Below are 27,868 nucleotides of genomic sequence, written 5' to 3' on the forward strand. Positions count from 1 at the left end.
GTTTTGTCGTCTACATTTTTCCTTTCCTTCTTTCTTTCCCTTCGTTCACTCGGTAAAACGAATCGAATAACGCGATTGGTCTACTGCGGTCGCTCTGGATGCGTTCAAGTTGCGTGGCTTTAATATACCGATGAAAGCTTAGGACGCATCATAATCGATTTAATATCAAGTCGAAGGAATTTATTGACGAAAGATGCAAAGTTGATGAATTATTATGAAGAAACAACTGATTCAAGTCCGTGCGCGAGTGTTAATTATCGCGCCATATCACGGCGTTTATCTGTGGAAAAAGTTTGAGCGATAAGTTAAGTTCGCCTAGCATAACCTAAGTATGAACATAAACAAATACACGTATTGCTTCCCCATCGAAATCAACCGACGTATACCGATTGCCAATAAAAGCTGATGTTATTCAGTTTTACGATAGAAATGCGGAAGGACGTAAATTCATTGGAATACAATATAATATTTATTATAAATCGTACGTAATGTCATAAATCCTAAAGGTGTGATGGAAAATCATTCCGTTCGTATTAATTACGCCCAAGGTGTCCCTCATGGGACGGAAGAATTGTCGATGGTACACGAAAGCCACGGGAAACAATACACGGAACACGTTAAAAAACGGGAAGAAATAGTCATATTGACGAACGACGTAAAGGGCGGTTTATTTAATCCAAGGGCGTTATTATTCCTAACGTTATGGTATGTCTTCAGTGGGTGTACATTATTTTTAAACAAATACATATTGTCATACATGGAAGGCAATCCAACTATTTTGGGTAAGATATTTTTTGCTCGTATTAATTAATCGTAAATTTTACATTGCCATGGAAAAATATTCTCTTAGAAATGCGATTTGTGATAATCGACAGGTGCCTGTCAAATGTTAATGACAGCAATTTGTGGATTTATACAAATGTATTTTCCCTGCGGCATGTATAAGGCTAGTTCGCGTTTAATGCGACCACCGGGTTTCTATAAACATATGATACTGGTTGGATGTACAAGGTTTACAACTGTAGTCTTAGGATTAGTATCGCTCAATTATGTGGCGGTAAGCTTTACAGAAACTATTAAGAGTAGCGCACCACTTTTTACCGTCCTTATTAGCAGATATTTATTAGGTAAGGCTAAGATTTATGATTATTTACATGGGATATAAATGTATCGATGTAAAAATACTATTGATGTTTTCATTATAGGAGAACACACTGGATTGTATGTAAATTTATCATTGATCCCTGTAATGGGTGGTCTGGCTTTATGCTCGGTAAATGAAATCAGTTTCGATTTGCGAGGATTTATCGCCGCTATGGCCACGAACATGACCGAGTGTCTTCAAAATGTTTATTCGAAAATGTTGATTAGTGGGGACAATTTCAAATATACGTAAGTCATGTTGTTCCCTGCATTAAACCGTACGTCATAAGTTAATACGTTCTTTATCTTATTTGTATTTCAAATCGATATATTTATTATCACACACACACACACACACACACACATATATGTGTATATATAATTCTAGACCAGCAGAATTACAATTTTATACAAGTTTAGCATCGGTCGTGGTACAAATACCAGTGTCAATTCTATTAGTAGATTTGCCGGCTCTTGAGCATTCCCTAAGTTTTAAAATATTCGCGGCATTTCTCTTGAATGGCGTGTTCTTCCATTTTCAAAGTATTACGGCATATGTACTTATGGATTATATAAGTCCTGTGACGCACAGGTAGGTAGTACAATTTTATGAACGTTAATAGACAAATAACAGATAAATCGCTCAATGACGTTAACATATTATTATCCCCATTTTTCAGTGTCGCCAATACAGCAAAAAGAGCTTTCTTAATTTGGCTCTCAGTTTTACTGTTCAATAATTCAGTAACCGGTTTATCGGCCCTTGGAACTTGTGCTGTAATAGCAGGTGTATTGTTATACAATCAAGCGCAAGAATATGATAGGATTAAAACTGCTAAATTACGACATACTTCGAAAATTAATTTACAGTAATAAAATTTCAAAATCAATAAAAATTTATATAAATACTGACAACAACGCCATATAATCATTGTTTACATCTCTCATAATATCATTAAATATCTCTATCGCATTTTGTTTCTAATATTCAACTAATTTTATGGAATTAAATTTTCCTTCGTTCGCTCTTCACTTGAACATTTATAACGATTCCCTCTTTTTTCTTCTTTTAAAGTTTTAAAAAAATTTATCTAATTAATCTAATAACATAAATCTAAGTGCTTTTTAAGCTCCAAAAATGTCAAAACCATAGGAATATATCTGTCCCTTTCTCAATGATATTTCCTTACTGGAAATATTACATTTATTTATATTCAATAAAAGTTTACACACGTGTAAATAAAAGACTATATTTGGCAATTTTTTTTTTACCAGTAGTAAAATGGATATACAGAAATGTACAAATCTATGCATAGATATGCGATCAGGCGAGGAAATTTATATTGACTAATTTCTTTTTAAATAATGAAACTAATAACAGCAGTTATATAACATATATATAAAAAATATATATATATATATATATACGATCTCAAAAATCGATGCAAAGCACGTAGCAAGATAGACCACTATTGCATTCTTATTCGGCTTGTGATTATTGGAATGTGTTATATTAAACATTCTTTAAAAAAATAATTTCTAATAATTTATATGCCTCTCCTCCTTTCTAACTCAACAGAAAGGCGCGTGTGTGTGTGTGTGTGTGTGTGTGTGTGTGTGTGTGTGTGTGTGTGTGTGTTACGTAGTTTCAATGTCGGCGATCTGTGATGTTGAAATATTTAAAAATAATTACACGTGAATAATATTTTTCGTATCATTGAGAAGCTTCTAAAGCTTGATTAAGATCTGATAACAAATCTTTTTCCGTTTCAAGTCCGACGGATAAACGAACTAACTGATCAGTGATTCCTAGTTCATTCCTTGTCACTTCTGGGACAGAAGCGTGAGTCATAACGGATCTATAACATAATATTATTGTTATTATTATTATATAACGTTTAATATACCTCTATTATACAGTAGCACTTACGGTAATTCTGCCAAAGATTCATAACCACCAAGCGATTCTGCTAAAGCAAATAATTTAAGACTTTTCAAAAATTTTTTGGCATTTCCTTTAATATAAAATGATACTATGCCACTGTGACCTGTTGATTGTTTAAGAGCAAGTTGATATTGCGGATGAGACGGGAGATCTAAAAATATTGATATTATCCAAATAAGCTCAATTAGTATGATAGGCACAAAAATATGTCATTGGACAATTTAAAGGATGCAACAAAAATAACATATACTATCAAAATAGAACTAATACGTACAAGGGTGAATAACTTTATCCACTAGAGGATGTTTATCTAAAAATTTGGCAACGGCTAATCCATTTTTCATATGCTGCTGCATTCTAAGTTCTAAAGTTTTCAAACTACGATTGACCATAGCACAATCAAATGGCGACGGAATTATTCCCATTGCTGTAATATTTAAATATATAATTAGTAAAGGTATATTCGCGTCGATAAGTTTACATACCATTTTGTAAAAAACGAAGCTTTTCCGCTAAATCGTCTCTCCTTGTAATTACTGCACCCATGATAATATCCGAATGTCCGTTCATATATTTTGTTAAAGAATATACTACAAGATCAGCTCCGAGCTCTAATGGTTTCTACAAATGCACACGCACGCACACACACACACACACACACACATATATATATATATAGAGTTTTTTACATCATTCGATAAGTTCAGACTCTACAGAAATTATATCTGTCAAATTATACCACTCACTTGATAATAACACGTCAGGAAGGTATTATCGACTATCAAAATGATATCTGAATTTTTAGACTTTAAAACATTTGCAATTTCTTCAATATCTGCTATTTTTAATAAAGGATTCGTAGGCGTCTCCAACCAAACCATCTGAAAAACAATGTCTGGATTAAACATTACATTTGAAAACGCACACATTACATAAAAAAAGGTCACTTTATTTTAGATTTCTTATTAGACTGACCTTGGTATTTGGTTGTATAGCAGCCGCAAGATTTTCTACGTCTGTCAGGTCGACAAAAGAAATTTTAACACCTTGTTTAACTAGACAGTTTCGAAAGAGACGATTAGTTCCACCATATACGTCATCTCCAGAAATTATGTGATCGCCAGTTTGCAATAAGCCGGTTATAGCTGTGATGGCTCCCAAACCCGACGAAAAAGTAAAACCATGCTTTCCACCTTCCAATGCCGTTAAACAAGCCTCCAATACATTGCGCGTTGGGTTACCACTTCTGCCATACTCGTAACCCTAAGAAACATTTCAATGTGTATACTTTGAACCATAAAAAAACAATATATATATATATATATACGCTTGTTGAACTTTATCTCATTTCTTAGACTTACGTTATGTTCTGCCGGAGCATTTTGTTGAAAGGTAGTAGACATTACTAAAGGTGGAACTAACGACCAATGACTCCATTGCGCCGGATCTTGACCAGCGTGAATAGCTTTTGTGGCAAAACCTTCCTGTATATTATTAGATTGCATTCTGACAATGTATATCTTATATTTCAGTAACCTTAAAATAATATGAATTTTACTTAGGTTTCACCTATACTATACCACACTTATTTGATTTTATACTTAAATATATTCTCGATATTTCATTATATATCTATATAATTCCTTTAGATTAGAATTAATCTTACAAGAAGAAAGATTAAAGAAAAATATAAAAGAATCGTTATCCACATACTTATCACGTGAAACTCAGTTAGCAACAAGATAGTTAAATCTTGTTATAGAATCTTGGAGAATGCAAACTGCGGTTTGAATTGTGGTTCAAAGTGCAACCTAGCGGTAAAGGATCAAAGCTATCCTTGGATGATTTACGCCATCAATGAAAACGGCCGGTGTTATTCTAGGGGCAGATTTTGACGAAAAAGATCATTTTAAAGACAAAGGCTTGATTTAGTACGTATCTTACGTTAACATTCTTTTAAGAGTTTTATTTTCTTTCAAAAAAATCACGTTGACCAATGCTACTTTTCGAGAATGGTTTATGCAATGGAAAAAAAAAAAGAAAAAGAAAAGATCTGTCCAAGGTTCACCACTGTACAAAACGTTTTTTTTTCGCAAAAGGCATTATTCTTGACCGGTCTTTGATGAAAAATAAAATCACCTCATTTTAAAAATAATAAGGTCTAAACCTCGTTCCTCTTTCGACTTTGACTCTTTAAAAGGACTTTATTTTTGATGCATAAACTGTTCCCTCCAAAGAGCATTGTCTTTCAAAAGTAAATATCTTTTTGTTTTCAAAAGAGCTCATTCCTCAGAATGAGAACTAATCGATTATACTTTCCAGCTCATCCTACTATTATTTCATTATAAGAATGCGTTGCGCTTTGTTGTGTTTCCACATGGGACACGTGATGGAAGCTTTGTCGTTAGTTCATATTTTATGTCTCTAACCTAAAAGCATGAAGCTTTTGAGTCTGAGAATGTAGATGTATTAATTTTGATGAGACAATGTCGTATCAAAATTCACCGTTTTCAACGATGTACACCCAAGAAGATTATGACATCGACGAAGATAATGAGGAATACGTCGAGGAAGATCGTGATGCGGAGGAACAGGACGATAGCGATGAAGGTACGTTGTATTTTAAATGTGACTCATTATTATTATATCGTCAACGTTTCAAACAGTACGTTGAATTGTCCATTACAATTTTGTTTGCAATATATTATTATAATTCAATATACAGACACGGAAGAAGCTAGCGAGACCGACATGGGAAAATCCGAGGAATATACGGAAATAAAAGAACAGTGAGATATGATTATATTTTTTTCTTTGAAGATCATGACTGATCTCTTGGTTTAGTTATAAGGAAGAGGAAGAAAAAAAAAAAAAAAAAACAAAAAAAAAAAAAAAAAAACAAAAAAAGAAAAAAAATGCATTTTAGGGTATATCAAGACAAATTAGCCAATTTAAAGAAGCAGTTGCAACAACTAAAGGATGGCACTCATCCGGAATATAATCGCAAACTAAAACGCTTAGAGGCACAATACAAAGAGAGGTAACGCATTATCGTTGATCGAATCGTCTTCTTTTCGTTTCCCTTTTGTTTTCTGATGTTGATACTTTTTTTGTTTGTTACTTTACTCATTGTTAGGTTGCGCCTCAATATAATCTATAGAGATTATTTAACAGAATGGGTCGAGAGAGATTACATACTTGAGAAGAAAGCAGCCGCTAAAGAATTTGAGGAAAAGAAAATAGATTTGAAAGAAAACTTACTGACTGACATGGAAGAGAAAAGGAAAATGATAGAATCTGATCGTCATACAATGGAACTTACGGGGGATTCGATGGAGGTTGAGTTATTTCATTTAGATTAGGCAATTTTAGCTAATGCCAAGTTTATACACGCATATAATATTAGTTGAAAGAAAAGAAAAATATATAATAATCTATCATTTGTAACTGTTTTCCTAGGTAAAGCCTGTAATGACGAGAAAATTACGTAGACGGCCAAATGATCCAGTACCTGAAAAAGTTGAAAAACGTAGAAAGCCACCTCCTGCACAATTGAACTATCTATTGGATGAAAAAGAAATAGAAAGTGATTTGAAGGCTATTAGTCGGGGTAAAATTTTAACGACAATAAGGAAACCAGGTTCTTATCTCACAAGTTCTTATTACCTACTCTGCGTTTCGTTTTAACAAATATTCATCGTTATTTCTAAATCTTTTAAATAGTAGTGCTACCGCATTACAACACGGTAAATATACAATCTCAACATATTTCGCCGTCTACCGACGCATCTCTAGTGGAAACAAGGATAGAAGGCGGAAAACTCTTATACGAAAGAAGATGGTAACGTGTCTATGATCTCTTTCGTATAATCAATATCTGGCAAAGAACTCAACAATATATATCTTGGTCATATAACTTGTTATAACAACTTGAAATACTCCATAGGTTCCATCGTGGACAACCGGTATATGTAGAGGGACAAGACTTGACAAGATTTGCAGCAAACATATCAGCGATCGGGACAGAAGCTGTAAGTGAAATTATTCTACGTATTCATTAACTTATTCAGAAATAACGAACGAAGAATAACGAATGCTGACATTGTTAAAAACAAATGATACTTGAAATCATTTTATATTTCGGCGCATATTAAGTAATAGCAAAAAGTGATCGGTTTAATTTATGCCCCTTTAATAGATATGGGTGAAAAAAATCTCGGATGGAAGCAAAGTCAGGATTTACATATCACAACTGAGCCGTGGCAAGATTTCTATAAAACGCCGAGCAGCGTGACTCTTCAATGGCATTCGCATATATATGCATATCTATGCATGCGTGTATGTATGTATGTATGTATGTATGTATGTATACGTATGTTTGTATATATACCGCTCTATGATTTTAATTGTCAAATAATGATCAAACTTGTGATATATTAGATTTATAGTTTATTGAAGTTCTATTCTGCAATGTAATTTTCACCGCGCTTGTTTTCTGCCACCAGTAGAACCAAATTTTTTGATGATTCTGAATTGCCATGTATATCCATAGAAAATATGAGAAAATTAATAATGCCATCATTACTAGCAAAGAATAAGTAGTCCATCGTGCTGGGGGAAAATTATTGTAATTATTCATTGCATAAAAATCAGCCCCGACCATGCAAATGTATGAACATATTATAGTCAGTGGTGTGACGATGATACAGCGGAGTAAATCTGTTCTCAAATTGCGCATGTATAATTGCCGTTGATGTTGACTAATGCACAGCCAAATAATAATAGATGTAATAGCTTTATAACGTGGTGTGCGTTCAACTTGAAATACGTGTCCGCACAATTCACAGCTATTTCTATTGCTTTCCTCTAACCAATGTTCCAAACATTTCACATGAATAGCACCCATTGTTCCCTATAAATAATATATACAAATTTCATATACAAGCGACATATTTATTTTTCTATAGTTAACAAAATTCAACTGGACGAAAGAATTGTCTAAGATAATTATCTGAATTGTATGCAACAAAAGACATCAACTTTTTCATATTACGTTCTTCTTTCAGATATAAGTGTATATTTATAAAGTCTAATGGACTGCAGCTCGATAATGTGTACCGAATAATGGCAAATGTTATAATCTTACGTACACACACACACACACACACACACATTTATATATATATATACGCGTGCATATGTGTATATACATATGCACGCGTATTAATTACCAAGAGAGGAAATTGTACATATTGTACAATCATAAGTAATATGCAATATTACTATATTATATTTTTTATTATCTCATATCAGCATGTTGAATATATTGACATGAACCAACCTTGCATTTGCATGGATAAACAATAGGAAATTGCTGATTAGAATCATAACATATACGGCAATGTATTTCTTCTACACCAGCTGTTTCGCACCGTGCCCGTTTATTTTTTTTACCTGACATTCCAATGTCATCGAGTTTTCGTTTAGTTGCAAATCGAGAAATTTCTTTATCCGAAGTCGTTTCTACTTCTATCTTGCAAATGATTCTTTCTAATGTACTTGCGACTGAACTATTAACGGTAATCATTATATCCAACGTTTCCGATATATCTTGAAAAATATAATGAATTATAACAAAACGAGTATTCTGTACTAAGAAGAGAGAGAGAGAGAGAGAGAGAGAGGGAAAAACAATGGATGATTGACAAATCAAGGACAGAAACAAATCGAAGCCAAAATGAGAAATTCTTTTAAGCGTCACGCGCACGCGCGTACATGTACAACAGATGTACATTGACGTCTATAGAAAATGTCATGATTTTTGTATATAAGAACGAACTTTCTCGCAAAAATGATAAATATCAACAATGATATTGGTACATTAATTTAACGAAATATTGGTCCAAGCACTGGATCAAAATTATTTATAAAGATATTTTACATATACATTTTTCATATGTATAAAAAATTTTATTATGCTACACACGACGAATACACAGATAAGTTAATTGAATAAAATATTAATATTAACGAAACATGCAATTATGTGCAATTTATAATTGATTAATAATCTATGGCTGAATTGATGTCACTCAGCCATCATGTCCATGCTGAGACAATCTTCGCCCATATTACTGGGAGACGTTTCTAATTCGCCGATTTCATTGGATTCACTACAATAGACGATCGCAATAGAGAGCAGCACCATAATGAAAAGAAATTAATATTTCGACAATTCGATAGAAATTGAATGTTACCTATCCAGCGAAGGATCATTGCTAAACATTTCTGTTGGAACCGTAGGTGGTGCTTTTTCTGGAACAAGTTCTATAAACGTTTGACGAGATTCCAAATGCCTTTCCACTTCCTCCGGTGTCATATGTCCATCCGACATTAAAGAAATTGGTACCATGTTGTTGGACGCTTGTACCTTGAAAAAAAGTATTAGCTATTAACATAAACGTTGAACTTTCTATTAAAATAAGAGAACACGCAGACGTCTATATATAGACGAGGTTACATACCGTAGGTATGCTGTTCGTTTTCGATACTTTTGGCGCAGCTTTTTTCTTTTTGCTCGTATTAAGAGGCTTTGTAACTGTAGACGGATGATGGGAAATATGATTACCAACACTCATTTCTATCTTTTTTCTGGAAAGGTATTGTAACGATATAGAAGGAAATTGGAAACATTTAACTACGATTAAAATTTGATTAAGGGTTACCTCTTGGACGTATCAAGCCTAGCAACTTCTTCGTCGGACGATTCAGTTTCATCGCTTTCGCTAAATGACGTATCCACCTTTTCGTATTGCAACAATCTGTCCAATAAGAAACTTTTGTCCCTGTTTACTTTAAGTAATTTTCTTTGGGTGGATCTTAAAGCTTCTTGAAAACATTCATTTTCCTGAAATAGATTTCTTCGTTAATTTCTTCTACAACGTAGAAGAAATACAATACGTAAATATATATAACGATATAACTTGATTTATAAACTTTGACGTATCGCAACGTACATAAATAAGAAATTTTAATTTTCTCTTAAGATTTCGATACTGATCCTTGTAGTTGGGTACTTCCTCTTCTGGGCTTTCCTCGTCATCTTCCTCCGCATCTGCATTGTTGTTTGCGATAGAACGACAATACCATCCTTCCAACATTGATCATCTACAACTGTCGCATATAAAGCAATATACGAAAATTGAAGCGAAACAATTATATCATTCCCTTATCGATTGTTTTAAATATATATAAACCTAATAAATCTAAACTGGTAATATGTTATATATGTGTCTACGTATGAAGAATTTTATGAGAGAAGGTTGAGAGGTTAACTAACAAACGACAATGGGAAGGAGCTTATCGCCATATGTTTGTATCGGAAATAATGTAATGTAAGTAGCGTTTCCGTATAACGTTCAAATTTCAACTTAAATTATACTTACATAAAAACGCAGAATTCTGTTTTATGTGTCGCAAACCAATGCGGCAACCAATTATTATGAAGATAAATAAGTTGTTTATGACTGGCTTCCATTCTGGACCCTTTTATCGATTCTTCGGTAACTTCAGAATGGTTCTCTTTCGACCGGAAACGGGATGTCTGGGAACTTTTGCCTGGTAACTTTTCTGCATCTTTTGTTGTTTTCTTTCCTCTAAGTAACCACAGCCAACTCAAGTCAATAAAGTTTACAGGATAAACAGAATTGATTGAAAAAGTTGAGAAACAAAATGGCGAAATGTTTATAAGAAAAACAATTACAAATATAGACTCTTAGGTTCGTTTGTCCTTAGACGTGACCGCCAGTCTCAGAATGTCTCTTCCTCGTACGGCGGTCTTTGTGATTGGCGCTTCGCTACTGACAAAAATACTTTCCTCGCGCCAATCATATAAACAGATATTGGATAAATTTCTTATATAAGCCTTTTCTCATTCGATCGAATTCCCATTGAATATATAATATTTCTCCATCGAACGTTCTCCGTTTCATCGGGAACGAAGCCACGAATTTTTTCGGCTAAATGTAAACGTAACGTAAAAGAAATTGGCGCCTAATACAATTCTCATCCTTCTACTTGCCATATTACTTGTTGTACAAAGAAAAGTTTCACTCGCGACTCGGTGTAAAATCTTACGATTTACGCGATTATAAATCCCTACAAAAGAGTTGATCAAATTATTGTATTTTTTCATTTTCACAAATATATTTATGTTTTCGTTAAGACAGCCGCGTACAATAAGATGTAGAAAAATAACATTAGTCCGCAGAGGCATCTTCCACGTTCGTATAACTAAACGCTTATATCTATCATTTAGGAAGCAATAAAATTTTAATATTAAATATTTATCAAAGAGAAACACCTTTTATGATCGGCCTAAAGCAAAAGTTTTGCTTCCGATATTATCAACGAAAGGCGTTATTATTAACCTGCACAACACTTGCTTCTTTATCGTTTTTTTTTTTTTTTCTTTATTTTTATATCTCTCTCTTCGAGACACATCATCAAGCGTCGTACGTCGAAGCGGATACGTTTCCTCCATGACCGGTCCAGTTTGTGTGTACAAATTGACCTTCTTGACCGATTAATTCATACGTATGTGCTCCAAAATAATCTCTTTGCGCTTGAAGTAAATTCGCTGGGAGCCGAGCAGTTCTAAAGCCGTCATAAAATGCCAATGCCGTTGATAATGCAGGACTTGGTATTCCAAGGGTCACGGCATTAGAAACGACGAATCTAATGCTCTTCTGGCATTCCTTCATTGCTCTGGCAAAGAAGTCGTCCAACAGTAAATTGCTAAGTTTCGGATTTTTATCAAAAGCCAATTTTATATTTCCCAAAAATGCACTATAAAAGATGGTATAGTTATTAGTTAACGAGCTCGAATTTTACTCGTCATATTTACTCGTCATATTTACCTTCTTATAATACATCCACCCCTCCACATAAGCGCTATACCGCCGTAATTCAAGTTCCACTTGTGAACCCGTGCAGCATCTCTCAGTAACATGAAGCCTTGCGCATAAGATATTATTTTCGACGCGTATAAAGCTTTTCGTAAATGTTCCAGGAATTCTTTTCTGTCGCCTTGGTACAAACTATCATCGGGTCCTTCCAACACCTTGCTAGCTTCTAATCTTTCATTTTTCAGGGAGGAAAGGCATCTTGCAAAAACTGACTCTCCGATTAATGTGACAGGTATACCGTAGTCCAATGCCGCTATAGCCGTCCATTTACCGGTTCCTTTTTGTCCCGCCGTATCCCTTATACGTTCCAACAAATAGCCCTTCCCGTCCTTGTATTTAAGAATATCTCTAGTTATTTCAATAAGAAATGAATCCAATTCCCCTTTGTTCCATTCATTAAAAACCTCGCTCATTTCTTTTTGATTCAATTGTAAACCATCTCTCATGATATGATAGGCTTCGCAAATAAGTTGCATGTCACCATACTCGATGCCATTATGTACCATTTTTACAAAGTGTCCCGCACCGGTTTCACCTACCCAATCGCAACAGGGCTCCCCGTCAGCCTTAGCGCATATCGCCTGGAAAGTACGCCTTGATAAAATGATGATCTTTCATAGGAGAATTACGAAACGATCATTATTTCGCAATTGCTTTATTACTTGAAAGATTTCCTTGATATGCGGCCAAGCTTTAGGATTACCACCGGGCATTAAGGAGGGCCCATATCGTGCTCCATCTTCTCCTCCGCTTACTCCACTTCCAACAAAATGTATTCCCTTTTTCTCTAAATATATCGTTCTTCTTTCAGTATCTTGATATTCGGAATTGCCACCGTCAATGATAATATCTCCGGGAGATAACAAGGGCACAAGCTGCTCGATAAATGCATCTACGGCGGAACCAGCTGCGAACGTACCCATGACTTTCAGACTCTTACGAAAATTTATTATCACTCATCTTTCTACAAAATCTTTTCGATTACATTACATTTTCTATTATAACGACACGTTATAAGATATATTTAAACGTCGATCAATATTTCTATTAGACCTGAAGAAATAATTATCAAAATTTCAATACTTTTATTACTAAAGCGAATATCATAAAACTTAATCGACAATTAACCAACTAAATTGAGCGGTTTTCTTACACTGCAACACACACACACACACACACACACATATATATATATATATATAATACACATTACTGCCTTACCTTTAACTAATAACATTACTCTTCTTGGAGACTTAAGTTTACTAACCATTTCTTGCAAAGTAAATGCACCAATGATTTTTGTGCCCTTAGCTTCATTCTCAAGAAATGCTTTTACCTTATCCGTCGTACGATTGTAGGCACAAACGACAAAGCCATGATCATTCATATTCAATATAAGATTTTGTCCCATAACGGCTAAGCCGATTAATGCGATATCTGCAGTGCTGAAATTTTCCAAATGAAATACCTTGCAATGAAAACCTCTCATGAAAAATGTTCAGTCTCTCATACGTTATCTCTCAATTAAATGTTTAAATATCTTTTGTATAAATGGAAGAAAAATCGTCGAATTTATATGTAATATAAATTAATTAAGCTTTTTATGTTTTAATATATATATATATATATATATATGTTAAATATCAAATTAATAAAGATTACTTACGGTTGCGTCATTTTTTTTCAAAAATTAATTAACGAAAATATTCTTCAGAAGGATAATAAGCAGCAACAAGTGGCCATATATACCTATGTCTGACGAATGTCCAACTAACACAGCACATAATAATCATGTATTCGCAGAGTCATCAGACATCAATAAGCCAATCATAACGCACATATCCTCGGCATGCTAGCTGGGTTACTACCGCTACTACCACTAATACGCTTAAATCGAATTTCACAATATATTACGCAAGCAAGCCTCCAAAATTCTTCCTTTGTGGTATGTCCCATATACGACGGTGTGCGTGCATGCGTATACACACACACACACACATATGCGATCCTTTTTTGTCGCTACTCTTTTACCGAATTGAAAAAGAATTCATCACATTTTTTATATCAATGTCATATACGTAGATTCGAAAGGAAAAGAAAAATCCAAGTATTCTCTTTTTTATATAACATGTATTACTTCCACTTCTGTCGATTAAGCATAATCATTATAAAGGAATCCGATGTTACGTGCATATATGCAATATGTCTGTTGTACTCATTGATGTTAAATAATTACGCATATTTTATCCGTGTAATTTGACATTCGCTCAAGAACATGCGTCATTAAGAAAGATTAATAACTTGAGAAATGCGTCAATGTGATAAATATGTTCGTATCTATCTATCTCTCTTTGTGTGTGTGCGCGTGCACGCGCGTATGAGAAATCAAATTGCATATCGTTTAAAAAAAATTGCATATCGTTGCAAAAATCACGTTTTCTTAAGCAAAAACACATAGTAACGATGAGATTTTTTTAAAGAAAGCGCGCTAACAGTATCTTTAATGTCGACACACTAGTTGGCGCTATAAAACATGGAATTTTTATATATATTGCAGCTAGATGTGTATAGTTTAGTTAGAACGTTCGCCTTTAGATGGCGGCGTTCATAATCCTTCATTTGCTTTTAACTCTATTTTCATCGAAATATTTGATTAGTATTACTTATCGCACGTAATCGTACATGTTGTTTTTCGTTAACGCTTTGACATTCATAAATATTTTGTAACGATGCTATAATATTGGGAAAAGAGTAAAAAAGAAAAAATGTAATTGCGAATAGACATTGAAATTTCTATCAAATTCACTATTTATATTATATTTAGAATTTATAAATTTAAGAAAAAAATATCCAAAGAGTAACTATAATGGAAATATCAAATTCAAATTATTGTAGAAATTTGAGTCTTGTGGAGTATCGTTCTGGAGAGAGTTCTTCCATACTCGATACCTTTCGATTACTTAATATTTCGTTGAACTATCCATGCACTTCATATGCAAACAAATTATAGTTTCGTTTCTAGTATTTACTAGTCAAGAGTAGTTGCAACTATCAAGAGTAAATCATCATTTAGGGATTGTAATGCATCTATATATATATATATATATACATATGGACGTTTGATTGGCAGGGAAATATCGTTTTGCGCGCGCTTTCTAGTAGTTCTCCTCCAATCGGCGCATGGTAATACTTCGTATGACGTCATATCGTCATACCTGCAAACTCGGATTGGGCCAATCAGTATGTAGGGGCATTTTAATCCCATATGCAACATGTCGCGATCGTCTTAATTAGATTAGGGAATGTTCGCCTAAAATTACTCCATTTAACAGTTTATCTAATCGTACTTGCAACAGTTGAAAAACCATCGTGCATTTCTCACTTCTACGGTACACCGGTCGTTGACATGAGGCTGCGAAATATCGTGCAAATGAGAAAGAGTGAAGTGATGGAAAGCTGGACATAACCCTGTAACAATGAGATGGATGTCCTATTTCTAAGTCGAAATACATTCTCTTTATCGTAATCAAGGCTGTACTCTGTATACGAGGAAGAGAGAGAGAGAGAGAGAGAGAGAGTTACCGAGCGCGGTGTTTTTCGAATTATTTTGGAACTGTGGGCTCAATATGGGATTGCTATTTGCAAAGTTGTGGAGTCTCTTTGGTAACGAAGGTAAAAGCGATCTTTTTTGAGTAATCCAATATTTATGCCTTGCTTCTTTCTTCTTGTGAAAGTGACATTTTCACAAATTTATTAGATTTTTGCCCTCTTCATTTTAATATATATCCATTATTTTGTACTTGTAACTTTTTTTATTATTTACAATTGTAAAACTAGATACAAGTGGATTATACAAGAGTAAGAAATGCTTGGTCATGGCCATATTTTTTGGCCTCTTCTACTTGTATATCAATTACTTGCTAAATATTACATGTTTCCTACGTTCTACGCGATGGACTTATTCATATAATACAAATTTACATTTACTACTACATTACTACTTGTATATATAAATTTTATCGAAACATAAATCATTTTTCAGAACATAAAATAGTTATGGTAGGATTGGACAATGCCGGTAAAACAACCATATTATATCAATTTCTAATGAACGAGGTTGTTCATACGTCCCCGACTATTGGTTCAAATGTAGAAGAAGTAGTATGGAAGAATATTCATTTCATAATGTGGGATTTAGGGGGACAGCAGAGCTTAAGGGCCGCATGGTCTACTTATTACACGAATACAGAATTCATAATTATGGTTATAGACAGTACAGATAGAGAGAGACTCGGTGTGATAAGAGAAGAATTGTATTCTATGTTAAATCACGAGGAACTTAGCAAAGCTAATGTTTTAGTTTATGCTAATAAGCAGGACTTGAAGGGTAGTATGACAGCCGCTGAAATTTCAAGGCAACTAGATTTAACATCGATCAAAAAACATCAGTGGCACATACAAAGCTGTTGTGCTCTCACGGGAGAAGGGTAAATATTTCTTTCTTTCTTCATTCTATCATGCTTTGCATTATTATGTCATGCTCGCTCTCTCTCTCTCCCCACACACACGCACGCACGCACGCACACACACACACACACACACACACACACACACACACACACACACGTGTATATACATATACTATCCGGTAGAGAAGAATTCTTGTTAGATGCGGCGTATAATATTGATAAAATAATTGACATTGTAGACTCTATCAAGGACTGGAATGGATCGTTGGACGTCTCAAGAAGACATGACGTACATTATGAGAATTTGTCATAAATTCGACGGAATAACTAAACTGTATAATATGTGATTAGCGCGAGTTAGTATTGTTGCTACTTTGATGGTCGTACACATATTGGAAAAAATAATTTTATGACGTTTTAAAATGATACATTAATTTATAGTACGATGATCAAAGTATAACTGCATATACCGAGACAATTACCGTAGCAAATGTTTAATGTATTTCAGAGTGGACGGGCAAAAAATTTATTTATTTTCAATAAAATAATAATACACGCTCGCGTTTCCTAATATAAAAACGTGAAAATAATTGTGGAGAAAAGATGAATTATCGATAGGTATAAAAGAAAAAAAAAAAAAACAAAAAAAAAAAAAAGAAGAAAAAAAAGAGCGAAGCTAAAGAAGATTGTAAAATATAAAATAGGAGGTTTCCCATGATGTATAATGCTTGATTAATTTTACAATATTACAGATATGTTAAAATATGTGTTGTTTTACGTTTAAGTAACATGCATTTTCAAGAGTGATAACTGCCAACTCTTATTCCTCGTTCGCACATATTTCATATATCATTTAATTTCCGCAAGTACTATCCAATAATAACTATCGGTTATTATAAGAAAAAGAAGCGCAATTGGAAGAATCTAAAATAAATTCTTCAAAATAGAATTCGACCCGTTCACTTGTGCTTATAACAAATGCCGAAGCCGCAGGAAGTACTTGTTTACATACAAAGAGAATATCATCGTTTGGCTTCTTATGCAAAAGTAAAAGGTACATCTTTGTACATAGTTTTTATACACTTTATTAACGATAAGCGACTGTAAAAAAAGAAAAAAGAAAAAAACCAAAAAAAAAAGAAAACAAACAAAAAAAGAAAAGAAAATAAAGGAAAAAAGAAAAGGAAAAAACTACAGAAAAGAAGAAGAAGAAGAAGAAGAAGAAAAAAGTAAGGTCAGCAAGTATAGCTCCAATCTGTAACATATTTTTAACATTTCTGTATCAAATTTTAAGCAGATTTCGTACCGTCTGAACCGTGCAAACAGCTGTAAGACTTCATAACAAGGATAGATAACTGACGGACGGATGTTTGCTGGAAAAATCTAATTTGACTTGTGCGTTACAAATAATCTTAATTAAATTAATACACTTGATACAAAACGATACAAATTCATTTCTGTGTAATTATATATTATGGAACAAAAAGTTTTATTTATTAATTAATTAAAAATATATCGTTTTAATGTTCAATCAACAGTTCTTTGATAATAATTTGTATGCAGTTAGAAATATTATTGCGCCGGGTTGCGTTACTTAGACAATATTCAGTCAAGATGTTAACAATATTGAGTATCAATATAATGGACGTTGATTAAATTTAATTGAGAAAATGTTAAACATCATTGTATAAGACAAATGCCGTCTAAAGTCAAGAGTGAGATTCTTACGTATAAAATAATTTTCTCATATTGAGAAATGACACTTGAAAATAACGAACTACCGCGCATACCTATAATAATCGCACTTTTTTGCACATCGTATATGAACATACATACGTTATTTTCTCTTTAATCGAAATTTTGTCAAAGTCTTTCAATGATATAATTGTTGATAGAAACGTGACTAAAAGTAGTATTATCGAATCGAAGATTTTTATCACCCTGAGTTATTTTCTTATTTGAATTAGTTAAAAAAAAAAAAAAAAAAAAAAGAAACAGGAGAAAGTCAGCGTGTATAAAGCGTGTGTGCGTTACATGTATATGTACATGCCTATATGTACATACAGAGAGAGAGAGAGAGAGAGAGAGAGAGAGAGAGAGATATCATGTTCAATTTAACAAAGCAGGCGAACCTGCTTCCTGCGACATTGTTCAAAATCACACGAAATCGTTAGATCTCTTCTATCCGTCTTCCTCTTTTAAAATTTTTATACTACGTACAAGTGATGATCTCATTTTGTTCCGATAGTATCACTTTTGAAAAATATTGACATGAAAATGAAGGATCCGTAAAGAAGCCGTACGGAAAAAGTACGCGTGGTTTAAATTTGTAATAAATAATTTTGCATTAAATTACATAAATTAGAGATAATGAGGAGGGCTGCAATAAAGTTGCACTTATTGGTAATTCCATTGTCTTGGATAGTTACGTTCTGTGCCGTGACGTTATTATAAATAGTAAATAGCGAATAAAATGTATTTTAAAGGAAAATGCAAAGAAACATTAGGATTTTCTTCATTTCCCGTCTGTCTATCATATATGAAACGAAATAGTTTGATGTAATATCGTATTAAGAATCGACGCTTGTTTAATAGTTGACGTCCTTGTACTTGTGCATTTATCAGATTAGGTATTAAGAAGAAATGATTGCATATATCGCATATTATTTTTAAATATCTATTTATTTTCATGTTTATTATAAATAAAGAATCGCACACACTCATACATCCTCATAACAGTGGATCTACCACTGGTCATCCTTCTTAATTTACGCATATCTCGTAATGGCTCGGTATAAGACCGATTAAATTTTATTAGTATGTTTGAGAAAATCTAAAACCAACAACCTGTGCCATAGTAAGCACTTTGAACGATATTTAATTAAGTATATAGTTAGCCTTGTAAGTGTTTTCTGTTACGGAGACTATTAGGTAGTGAAAATATCGCGACATACTTGAACTTCCTGAGCAAGTGAAATAATATGTGCATCTCTAATTGTAAGACATTATAACGATATGTAGCACCTTGTACATACATATTACCGCTAACTAATATACCAACTAATATGGTTTTTGTCCTTTGAAAAATGAGAAATAAGGAATTTAATATTTATATCAATCAAGAGATGTATTATAAGATTCTAAAAAATAAAAACGCGCGTAATTTTGGGCAGTGTTCATTGAATTATCGGACGATGACAACGACGATGACGATCATGTTCTTTTAAACGATAAGCGCTATGCGCTACTATGCTGCATCTAATATTGCGTTGATTATTTCTTTAATTGAAACGCTCAGTTATCTTGGATTTACCGCCTTTTATCTCTGTATAGATACTACAATTAGTATCTGGTTTTATTCCATGTTATTATCATGTGAATATCAAGCGGCAACTATTTACATATATCTATTACCTAAGAGACTGCCGTTTTTAATATTTTTTCTTCATTCGGCAGTTATTACGTACGTTTATTTCCAATTATACGTATGTTTTTTTTTTTTTTTCTTTATTTCACGATGCTCGAAAAGCGGAAAGACGCAAGCCGCACTTGAGTCTAAGAAAATGCGGCTAGTGTCCTTTTGTAAAATCGACATCGCGTCACAAGACGGGAGATGGTTCGTTCTCTCGTAGCCTTTAATACATGCGTTAGGTCCATCCGTTAAGCGGCTCAATTAAAAATGATTCCCTCGGGGTCGTATCAAAATGAAGTTAAAAATGACTCGTAGAGCTCTCTCTCTCTCTCTCTCTCTCTCTCTCTCTCTCTCTCTCTCTCTCTCTCTCTCTCTCTCTCTCTCTCTCTCGCTCGCTCGCCCGCTCGTCGAATCGGTCGATTTTTATCGCCAAGGCTCGTAGACACCGATGTGACGGTCGGTGTCGGCAGATTTGATCTTAAGGTGTCTTTAATGATACTGAAACGTTGCGCGCAAACACGGGTCTCCATTTTATGCCTTAATGGCCTTCATTAGTAGATCGGTGCTCAAAGATTTGGGCCTTTCGATGGGTAAACCAAGAGCACGATCCCAAACCAAGGAGGCTAGGACGCCCAAAGCGCGCGATACTCCAAAGAGAACGGTGTAATAGTTCATTTCCTTCATACCGTAGTATTGCAAAAGTACTCCCGAATGGGCGTCTACGTTTGGCCATGGGTTCTTCACTTTTCCAGTTTCAAGAAGAATAGGAGGTACGATCTTGTAGACTTGAGCGACCAGCTAAAATTGATTATATAGTATTATAGTAAAGGAGTTGGTACCCGCGAGTAATAATAGGAGACGAAAGTTTATAAATGAAAATTACCTTGAAGAGGGAATCGTCTGGCAAGTGTTTCAACGCAAATTCCCTCTGACACGTATATCTGGGATCGGTCTTCCTGAGTACAGCGTGTCCGTAACCAGGCACCACTTGGCCACTCTTCAATGTATTCCAAATGAAATCTTTGAGCTTCTCGTCGCTAGGATTGTCTCCTACTTGGGAACGTAATTTTTCCAACCATACCAAGACCTCTTGATTTGCCAAACCGTGAAGGGGCCCGGCTAAGCCGTTCATGCCGGCGGCAAAGGACAGATAAGGGTCGGACAATGCCGAGCCTACCAAGTGAGTGGTATGCGCCGAAACGTTACCACCCTCGTGATCGGAGTGGATGGTTAGGTAGAGTCTCATCAGTTCTATGAACTGAGGATTGTCGTAACCGAGCATGTTTGCGAAATTCCAAGACCAATCTTTACCCGTATCGACGGAACCCAAGCCTTTGCCGTCTTTATAAATGTTTCGATATATCGTAGCGGCAATGACCGGCAATTTGGCGATTACATTCATAGAATCCTCGTAAACAGTTTCCCAATACTTGCTCTTATGGACTCCCTTGTTGTACGCTTTCACGAATTCGCTCTCGCTGTTCAATATAGTGATGGCCGCTGAGAATTGCGTCATAGGATGCAGACTCTTTGGAAAACTGTTCAAGACCGTGACTACGTGCTTCGGTAACGCACTCCTAGCTGCCCATTCCTGCGAGATCGCTTTGACTTGGGCGTCGGTTGGAACGTCTCCGGTTATAAGAAGCCAGAAAAGACCTTCCGGTAGTGGTTCAGCGCCTCCTGAAGCCTTCGGAAGGACCTTTTGGCATTCCGGGATCGACTTACCACGAAATCTAATACCTTCTTCTGGATCGAGTACGGAGGGCTCCCAGACTAATCCTTTTATACCGCGCATCCCACCGTACATCTACGTATCGAGATAAATCATCAATCAATCGTTCCATATTATACATATTATCGGGAGGTTCTTTTCCTTTTTTATTTTCATCGCATTATAGCTTATCGTAATTACCATATCGACGGTGACTTCTCCAACTTTGGTAGCGCCATGATTCTTGCGAAAGGCCTTTATGCGTTCTTGCTCCTTGGGTATCTTCTCGGATAAGACTTTCTTAAGGTCGGTCGAAGCATCGGCTAACGATCGTACGACCACAGAGCTCGTAACCGTGCTTGTCAATTTCTGAAACCAGACAAGAATATCTATCACATTGATATTTTCGTTACGAACACCAGTATATCTGTTATTAAAGTGAAACTTGAGAAATGCAGAAAGATTGGAAATATGTCTATAAATTTTGAACCACTGACACGGCGGAACATACGAATTACGTAAAAGGAGTGGGGGCATAAGCGCGACGCACACGTACACAACGTTAATTCGAATACGTTAAAAGCGGATAACGATTCACACGCGCGAACGATCCTACTTCCGCGCTGCTACGTCAGAATTTCTACTTGAAGATTAATGTGCTCTCACGAGAGTATTGAATAATGAACGAGAGAAATATCAAGCGATGAGAAGTTTATCGATCGATTTCTTAAATCGCTCCGATTTTCTCTTATCGCGTGTCTCATATTACGTGTGTCAGTACACTGTTCTTCTCTTTTCCTTTCGGATTAATGAATTTATAATAATATTATATAAAGGTCGCTTATCGAGCGTACGTATAATATAATCATAGATATGAATTATCGTAGCTCGATGCAATGACAGAGCCAACGTAACGATTTCAAAATATGACATTTCAATGAACGCGTTCTAAAGCTAAAGGATTTCCAAATAGCTATCCGTCGCTTCGTTAAAGCTAAACTATATTCGTATCTATGAAATTTGAAGTTAACTTTGTTTTCTTCTTCTTCTTCTTTTTTTGCCATTTTCTGACCGAAAACGAAATAATTTCATTTAAGAGCTTTGCGCGATTTTTTGTGTGAAACTTTCTGATACGACGAGTGCGCGGTCATCGCTGATATCGCGTACGTGAATCGGATCGTTTGATATGAGATAAAGTGGGGACTCGTCTTGAGGTCACGAGGTCTCGCATTAGAGGTCATTATCATGCTTAGCCTCGCGGTGGTAACACCGACGATCGTTGAAAAAAGTATCATCGCTCGCTATCGAGTAACGCGATTGGCTCTATTTTTATTCACTCGCGTGATACTCGAGTGACGTTGATGGTCGTTTCGTTCGTTCGTTCGTTCGTTCGTTCGTTCGTTCGTTCGTTCGTTCGTTCGTTCGTTACGTTTTTTTCGCGAAATGTAAATTCGAACTTGACCTCTAATAACTCAACCTAATAATACAGGCTGAATTTACTTGGTCATTATTTGTAGATAAGAAAGATGTCAGGCAATATATCCTTTTAAACTCTCAAAAGTCTCTGTCCAAAGATCGCTCCTCGTTTCACGCACAGCTCTCTTATCTTTTTCCTCGATAGCACGCTCAATAAATGGGCAATTATTTTTACGTAAGAATATCTATATAATCTCTACCTACTTATAATACATCCAAATAATTATATATTTGAAATCTGCTATCGATCGAGGTACGAATTGACGACATCGTTAGTCCGATGTAACTTTTATCTCAAAATAATATTTTTACATAATTTTACCGATTAGATAACTATAAGATTAGAGCGCATCGTCTTTGGTTCTTTCGTTAAATTTCCGTCGTAACTATTTCTCTGAGAGAAACGATGAGTTTGGAACTCGGCCAGTATAAACCTAAAGATAAAATTGTTCGTATTACTTATTATATTATATAATATAATGTTCCAACGAGTATTGGAACATTATATTACATTATATTACGGAAATACAATAACGTAACGATACTTTAACACACTTCATAATCTTCATACTCGTCTATGGAAAAAATATTGTTTCATTTTCAAAACAATAAAAAATAATAGGTATATGACAACATATTCACGTTGCGGTTAACCGTTTGCGAAAGGATCTATCGGGTGGTTAGCGTGTAAATCGAATCAGCCATTGTCATTATCGATTATCACCGAGGCATGTAAAACGATCGAAGAATTTCTTGGATCCGACTCCGTCTTTAAACTTGATTATGATACAACAACAATGACACAATTGGTAAGGAAACAATAACTATGAAAAATTTATCAATCGTCGATTGTAAATGTCTCGTCGTATCGTGATCACGATAATCCATGAGACAACGATGAACTTTTATCTTCTGGCACCTCTTCATTGATAAAACTTTTGCAATGCTATTAATAAAAAAACTTTGCGCACCAATTAAAAAATTTCAACTATCTACAGTTATATCAATTCATCCTCGCGTGCACCATCTCTCGTATCTCACATTATCTCTACTACTCTGGTCGATGATCGACGAGCAAGGAACGATTATTCTTTACTATTTTTCCTCTTAGAATGAATTTCGATTGATTGAATATGTTTGTCATTTGGTATACGTAAATATAATATCGTATAATATGTAATGTATCCCCTTTCGAATAAAAAAAGTGCTCGGGCCGAACGAACGATGTTTCTAAAATTAAAAATAAATATTGGGTTACGTCCTATTTATTTATTGCTAATGCAACGCGAAAATGCTTTCTTCCTTTATTTGTATTTTCACTCAAAAACGATATATCTCCAATTGGAATAGAATATATTATGAACGTGTCATTAATTACTATAAACCTTTTTTTTCTTTTTTCTTTTTTTTTTTTTTTTTTTATGGTTAAGATCACTTTTTTCTTACAACGCAAAGGGAAATGTTTCTTCCGTATGCGTACTTCGACGATAAATAAATAAAGATTATCTTTGGATATCACCCGTTGGTACGAACATAGACATAGCTTACCAACTTTCACTGTCCGTTTTAATGGCATTCATTTTTTCCTTTCTACCGTCTAACAGTCTTGGAGTGTTAATCCATAAGATATGCACGGATAAATCTAATGAAATATTACTCTACACTTATTTGTAGGAAGAAAGGGGAACAATGATCGGGGAACAAAGGCTTGTCGGTAGGAGGAGGAAAACAAAATGTAAAGCAATCGAGAATCATAGGTACGAAATAAGAATATGTAGATGTCTACCTATTTCATTAAATCCTCGGAATTGTGAAAATCGTTTCCGAACGCACGCTCAAGTACGGACGCATTTTTATCAAATTATCACGCATTGACGGCATGTGTGATCAGTTGTGTGTATTATGTGCGCGCGTGTATGTGCGTTGATTAATTATTAGTAAGATAAACCACTCGACGCGCTTGATAACACTTGGTATCGTATATTACGTAATAAAGAGCGGGTTGTGAAGGGCATTGCCAGTTGGTGCACACCCGCGAATCGCAATTATCTAATTGATTTCGAGTCATGTAATCGTCGAATGGCGTTAAAACGAACGACGAAGAGTGTTGGCGGTCCGGTATCAAGAGCTCTTTATTAGTTCTGAAATATATGCTTAACGCGTATCAATGCGTGGAGGAGAGTTAAAGATCCAAACGCGCGATTAAATTTCAGATCGCTGATCGGACCTATGCGCAAGGACATGGACCGAAATAAATTCAAACTGTTTACACGTAACGTAAAATTAAACGTGTGTCTGTATATATACACGGACATACTGTGTGTACGACGTATGCATATAGAGAAGAAATAATCCTATTTAAAGGCGAAATACAGTATACACCTTCCTTGGAAGACACTTGACGAAAAAAGGAAACTATTTACGAGGCGTTACTAAAAATAAACTACGGTTTCGAGTAGAAAAGAAAGAAGCGCAATAATTCGTTATGCTATTCGGAGGCCATATGCCTGTATGTGTCGATGTTAGGTAACGATCGAGCCGTTTATAAATAAGGGCAAAAGAATGTTATCTTGCCAGATTACTTGAATTAAATAAAAGAAAGGAAAAGATAGTTTCGCTCGACCGACAGGCCTATGTCCTTTCTCTAATTATTCCTTTGTTAATTCTTCTTGCTTGGCTAACGCAGAAGGAAGACATTATAACAACGGAGTAAATACATCTAGATAGAAACGATAGAATGTGATAAGTAGTTACTTTTCGATTCGAAAGAGAAGAGAAGAAAACAATGAAAGATATTACGTAGATAGAAATAGATAGATATTTATGATCCGATCTGATCGGATCATGCTCGAGGGCGGTATGCGCTAGGCAGGTGCTATCAAGGATTTCTAGGGACGGGTCATGACCAAAGCGGATCAAGAAAATGGGTCAGATTTTTGACCTCGAAATGTTGCTAAACTTAGCCGACGTCTTGCAAAATCGCCATTCTCTATCATACTACTTATATTCTTCAATGAACTCTCTCTCTCTCTCTCTCTCTTTCTCCCTCCCTGTTCTCAAGCTCTCTGGGTCAACTTTTTCTCTTGGCTCTTCCATCGGCAAATATGGGATAAATTTGAAGAAAAAGAATAAGAAAAAATAATAGATGGAAAGAACTTTAAGAAAGCTCGCGAATGAGAACGATTCAAACAAGGACGAATCTTACGAGGAACAAAAGATTCCATTCCAAGGTGGATCACGTAAGCGAAGATACATATTCCGTGAAAAGAAACACACGCGTCTCGTATTTTTAGATGAACCAAGAAGTCGTCATGTCCCACATAATTCCACCTTGTCGCATATGAGAGCTGAAAGAAACTCTAATCGATTCTATCGATTAGATAACAAGTTCAATTTTTCATTCCTCGGTGATAATTATAAAATTGGTTCGAACGTTTGCTCCTAACAGTATGAATGGCCAATACAACGAACGTAAAATTTGGCGCGAACAAGAAATTCTTTCCTATGTGCTTGATAGGTACTTTTTCATAGAGAATGCAGGACTTTTTAGACTCTCAAGCCTGCCTGCCTGCCTGTCTGTCTGTCTGTATCTTTAAATGGAGAAAGAATATCTGTCCACGACCGGAGATAGATATTGTCGATCGGTCGGCAACGATAATTTTATTACATAACCAGAGATGACATTGATCGAACTCTTGGTCGGTAAGCTAGACGTATTACTGACGGAATACCTAAAATATAGAAATGCCAGGAAATCAAATCAATCTGCATATATATTGCGTTTATCGCAGAGCAAAAAATTCGACTCGTCGTCGTCGTCGTCGTCGTCTTACACCGGAGCGCATCCGCAGTTTGCGCGTCGAATAACGGGGGGCACCCTCTTTCCAGTAGCTCGTTCCAATAGGTACACTCTCTTCTTTTCTCACGCTCTTCGTCAGGGGGAGATAGAGAGATGGAAATAGAGGGACAGGCACGGGGAAGGAGGGAGGGAGAGCAGAGATATCGAGTGTAAGTTTTTCATTTCTTTGTGGACGCAGAATAGGGTGAATAGTAAAAAAGAAATCGAAAATTGTCCTATATTCGTCGTTGGAGATACTCGATAATGGTAGGTAACGTCGGTCGATAAAACGAACTAACGAACGAACGAACGAACGAACGAACGAACGAACGAGCGAGCGAGCGAGCGAGCGAACGAACGAACGAACGAACGAACGAACGCCCTCCTCGAACATCCGAGTCTCTTTAGCCTCTTTCTGCCGTGTCGTGAAAATATCGAGATAATCGCAGAGAAAGAGAGCGAGAGACAAAGGAGAAACGGAAATCGATCGACCTCCCCCTTTTTACGTGAAACCACAAAGATCCGTGAAAATTACAAGTTGAAGTAGGTCTCGCGAAACAAAATGAAAGGTTGGGAATGCGAACCTCCCTCGACACCTGCCACAGATCGTTCGAATTTCGCACCGAAATCGAAAACGTGTCGTCGTTTCTTTAAATATTTATTCAAATCTTTCACATTCTCCTGGTATTTATATAATAATACGATGGAAAAATGAACGTTGGATAATAATTCGTCGCTTACCTGTAATTCGAGACATCGTTTGGAACTAAAACGAAACAGTGCCATCGTCCTTTCTATCCTGAAGTCGTAGATCCTCTTAAATAATTTACCGACAAACTGACCAACCAATCAATCAACTGACCACGCGGAGCTCTGGCGCTCAACTCAACCGACTCGTCACGTCTCTC

At 35.4% G+C, this 27,868-nt stretch overlaps 8 protein-coding genes across 16 annotated transcripts; 3 read left to right on the forward strand and 5 right to left on the reverse strand.

The window, feature by feature from the left end:
• Positions 1-101: 101 nt before the first annotated feature.
• LOC124422980 (solute carrier family 35 member E2A-like) lies at positions 102-2,058 on the forward strand. Its single transcript, XM_046960163.1, has 5 exons — positions 102-782; positions 876-1,127; positions 1,206-1,392; positions 1,532-1,735; positions 1,824-2,058. The coding sequence occupies exons 1-5, from the start codon at positions 512-514 to the stop codon at positions 2,014-2,016; spliced, it is 1,107 nt and encodes a 368-aa protein (XP_046816119.1). The 5' UTR covers positions 102-511; the 3' UTR covers positions 2,017-2,058.
• A 319-nt stretch (positions 2,059-2,377) lies between these two features.
• Positions 2,378-4,943, reverse strand: LOC124422979 (cystathionine gamma-lyase). 4 transcript variants are annotated; one of them, XM_046960160.1, is made up of 8 exons: positions 4,802-4,943; positions 4,450-4,572; positions 4,064-4,351; positions 3,835-3,969; positions 3,574-3,709; positions 3,363-3,515; positions 3,074-3,239; positions 2,378-3,002 (listed from the first exon to the last, which is right to left on the reverse strand). In XM_046960160.1, the coding sequence occupies exons 2-8, from the start codon at positions 4,489-4,491 to the stop codon at positions 2,858-2,860; spliced, it is 1,065 nt and encodes a 354-aa protein (XP_046816116.1). In that variant the 5' UTR covers positions 4,492-4,572; positions 4,802-4,943; the 3' UTR covers positions 2,378-2,857. The 4 variants fall into 4 exon arrangements, with proteins under 4 accessions (XP_046816116.1, XP_046816115.1, XP_046816118.1 ...); XM_046960159.1 differs by having other exon boundaries at positions 4,450-4,624; positions 4,802-4,936; XM_046960162.1 differs by lacking the exon at positions 4,802-4,943 and adding an exon at positions 4,658-4,787.
• A 615-nt stretch (positions 4,944-5,558) lies between these two features.
• On the forward strand, positions 5,559-7,527 carry LOC124422982 (sin3 histone deacetylase corepressor complex component SDS3). 2 transcript variants are annotated; one of them, XM_046960165.1, is made up of 8 exons: positions 5,559-5,698; positions 5,814-5,877; positions 6,015-6,128; positions 6,225-6,426; positions 6,548-6,728; positions 6,812-6,929; positions 7,035-7,119; positions 7,287-7,527. In XM_046960165.1, exons 1-8 carry the CDS (start codon positions 5,575-5,577, stop codon positions 7,380-7,382), a joined length of 984 nt encoding a protein of 327 aa, XP_046816121.1. In that variant the 5' UTR covers positions 5,559-5,574; the 3' UTR covers positions 7,383-7,527. The 2 variants fall into 2 exon arrangements, with proteins under 2 accessions (XP_046816121.1, XP_046816122.1); XM_046960166.1 differs by having other exon boundaries at positions 6,815-6,929.
• On the reverse strand, positions 7,509-8,882 carry LOC124422983 (E3 ubiquitin-protein ligase MARCHF3-like). Its single transcript, XM_046960167.1, has 2 exons — positions 8,430-8,882; positions 7,509-8,000 (listed from the first exon to the last, which is right to left on the reverse strand). The coding sequence occupies exons 1-2, from the start codon at positions 8,880-8,882 to the stop codon at positions 7,509-7,511; spliced, it is 945 nt and encodes a 314-aa protein (XP_046816123.1).
• LOC124422987 (ADP-ribosylation factor-like protein 5B) lies at positions 8,731-19,014 on the forward strand. Of its 2 annotated transcripts, none has more exons than XM_046960176.1 (4): positions 8,731-8,772; positions 15,613-15,726; positions 16,097-16,541; positions 16,763-19,014. In XM_046960176.1, exons 2-4 carry the CDS (start codon positions 15,681-15,683, stop codon positions 16,809-16,811), a joined length of 540 nt encoding a protein of 179 aa, XP_046816132.1. In that variant the 5' UTR covers positions 8,731-8,772; positions 15,613-15,680; the 3' UTR covers positions 16,812-19,014. The 2 variants fall into 2 exon arrangements, with proteins under 2 accessions (XP_046816132.1, XP_046816133.1); XM_046960177.1 differs by having other exon boundaries at positions 8,735-8,772; positions 15,619-15,726.
• Positions 9,037-10,673, reverse strand: LOC124422986 (INO80 complex subunit E). 4 transcript variants are annotated; one of them, XM_046960172.1, is made up of 6 exons: positions 10,534-10,673; positions 10,105-10,255; positions 9,814-9,995; positions 9,613-9,739; positions 9,346-9,518; positions 9,037-9,261 (listed from the first exon to the last, which is right to left on the reverse strand). In XM_046960172.1, the coding sequence occupies exons 2-6, from the start codon at positions 10,246-10,248 to the stop codon at positions 9,177-9,179; spliced, it is 711 nt and encodes a 236-aa protein (XP_046816128.1). In that variant the 5' UTR covers positions 10,249-10,255; positions 10,534-10,673; the 3' UTR covers positions 9,037-9,176. The 4 variants fall into 4 exon arrangements, with proteins under 4 accessions (XP_046816128.1, XP_046816127.1, XP_046816131.1 ...); XM_046960171.1 differs by having other exon boundaries at positions 10,105-10,261; positions 10,534-10,669; XM_046960175.1 differs by lacking the exon at positions 10,534-10,673 and adding an exon at positions 10,428-10,488 and having other exon boundaries at positions 10,105-10,261.
• On the reverse strand, positions 10,808-14,255 carry LOC124422976 (6-phosphogluconate dehydrogenase, decarboxylating). The gene is made up of 5 exons (XM_046960152.1): positions 13,721-14,255; positions 13,276-13,499; positions 12,717-12,961; positions 12,007-12,635; positions 10,808-11,935 (listed from the first exon to the last, which is right to left on the reverse strand). The coding sequence occupies exons 1-5, from the start codon at positions 13,729-13,731 to the stop codon at positions 11,593-11,595; spliced, it is 1,452 nt and encodes a 483-aa protein (XP_046816108.1). The 5' UTR covers positions 13,732-14,255; the 3' UTR covers positions 10,808-11,592.
• Positions 19,015-19,186: 172 nt separating the features above from the next.
• Positions 19,187-27,861, reverse strand: LOC124422977 (probable citrate synthase 2, mitochondrial). The gene is made up of 4 exons (XM_046960153.1): positions 27,702-27,861; positions 21,848-22,015; positions 20,819-21,742; positions 19,187-20,733 (listed from the first exon to the last, which is right to left on the reverse strand). The coding sequence occupies exons 1-4, from the start codon at positions 27,744-27,746 to the stop codon at positions 20,467-20,469; spliced, it is 1,404 nt and encodes a 467-aa protein (XP_046816109.1). The 5' UTR covers positions 27,747-27,861; the 3' UTR covers positions 19,187-20,466.
• Between the last annotated feature and the right edge of the window lie 7 nt (positions 27,862-27,868).

This window comes from Vespa crabro, chromosome 3 (genome assembly GCF_910589235.1).
Source record: "Vespa crabro chromosome 3, iyVesCrab1.2, whole genome shotgun sequence".
In the NCBI taxonomy this organism is placed as follows: domain Eukaryota; kingdom Metazoa; phylum Arthropoda; class Insecta; order Hymenoptera; family Vespidae; genus Vespa; species Vespa crabro.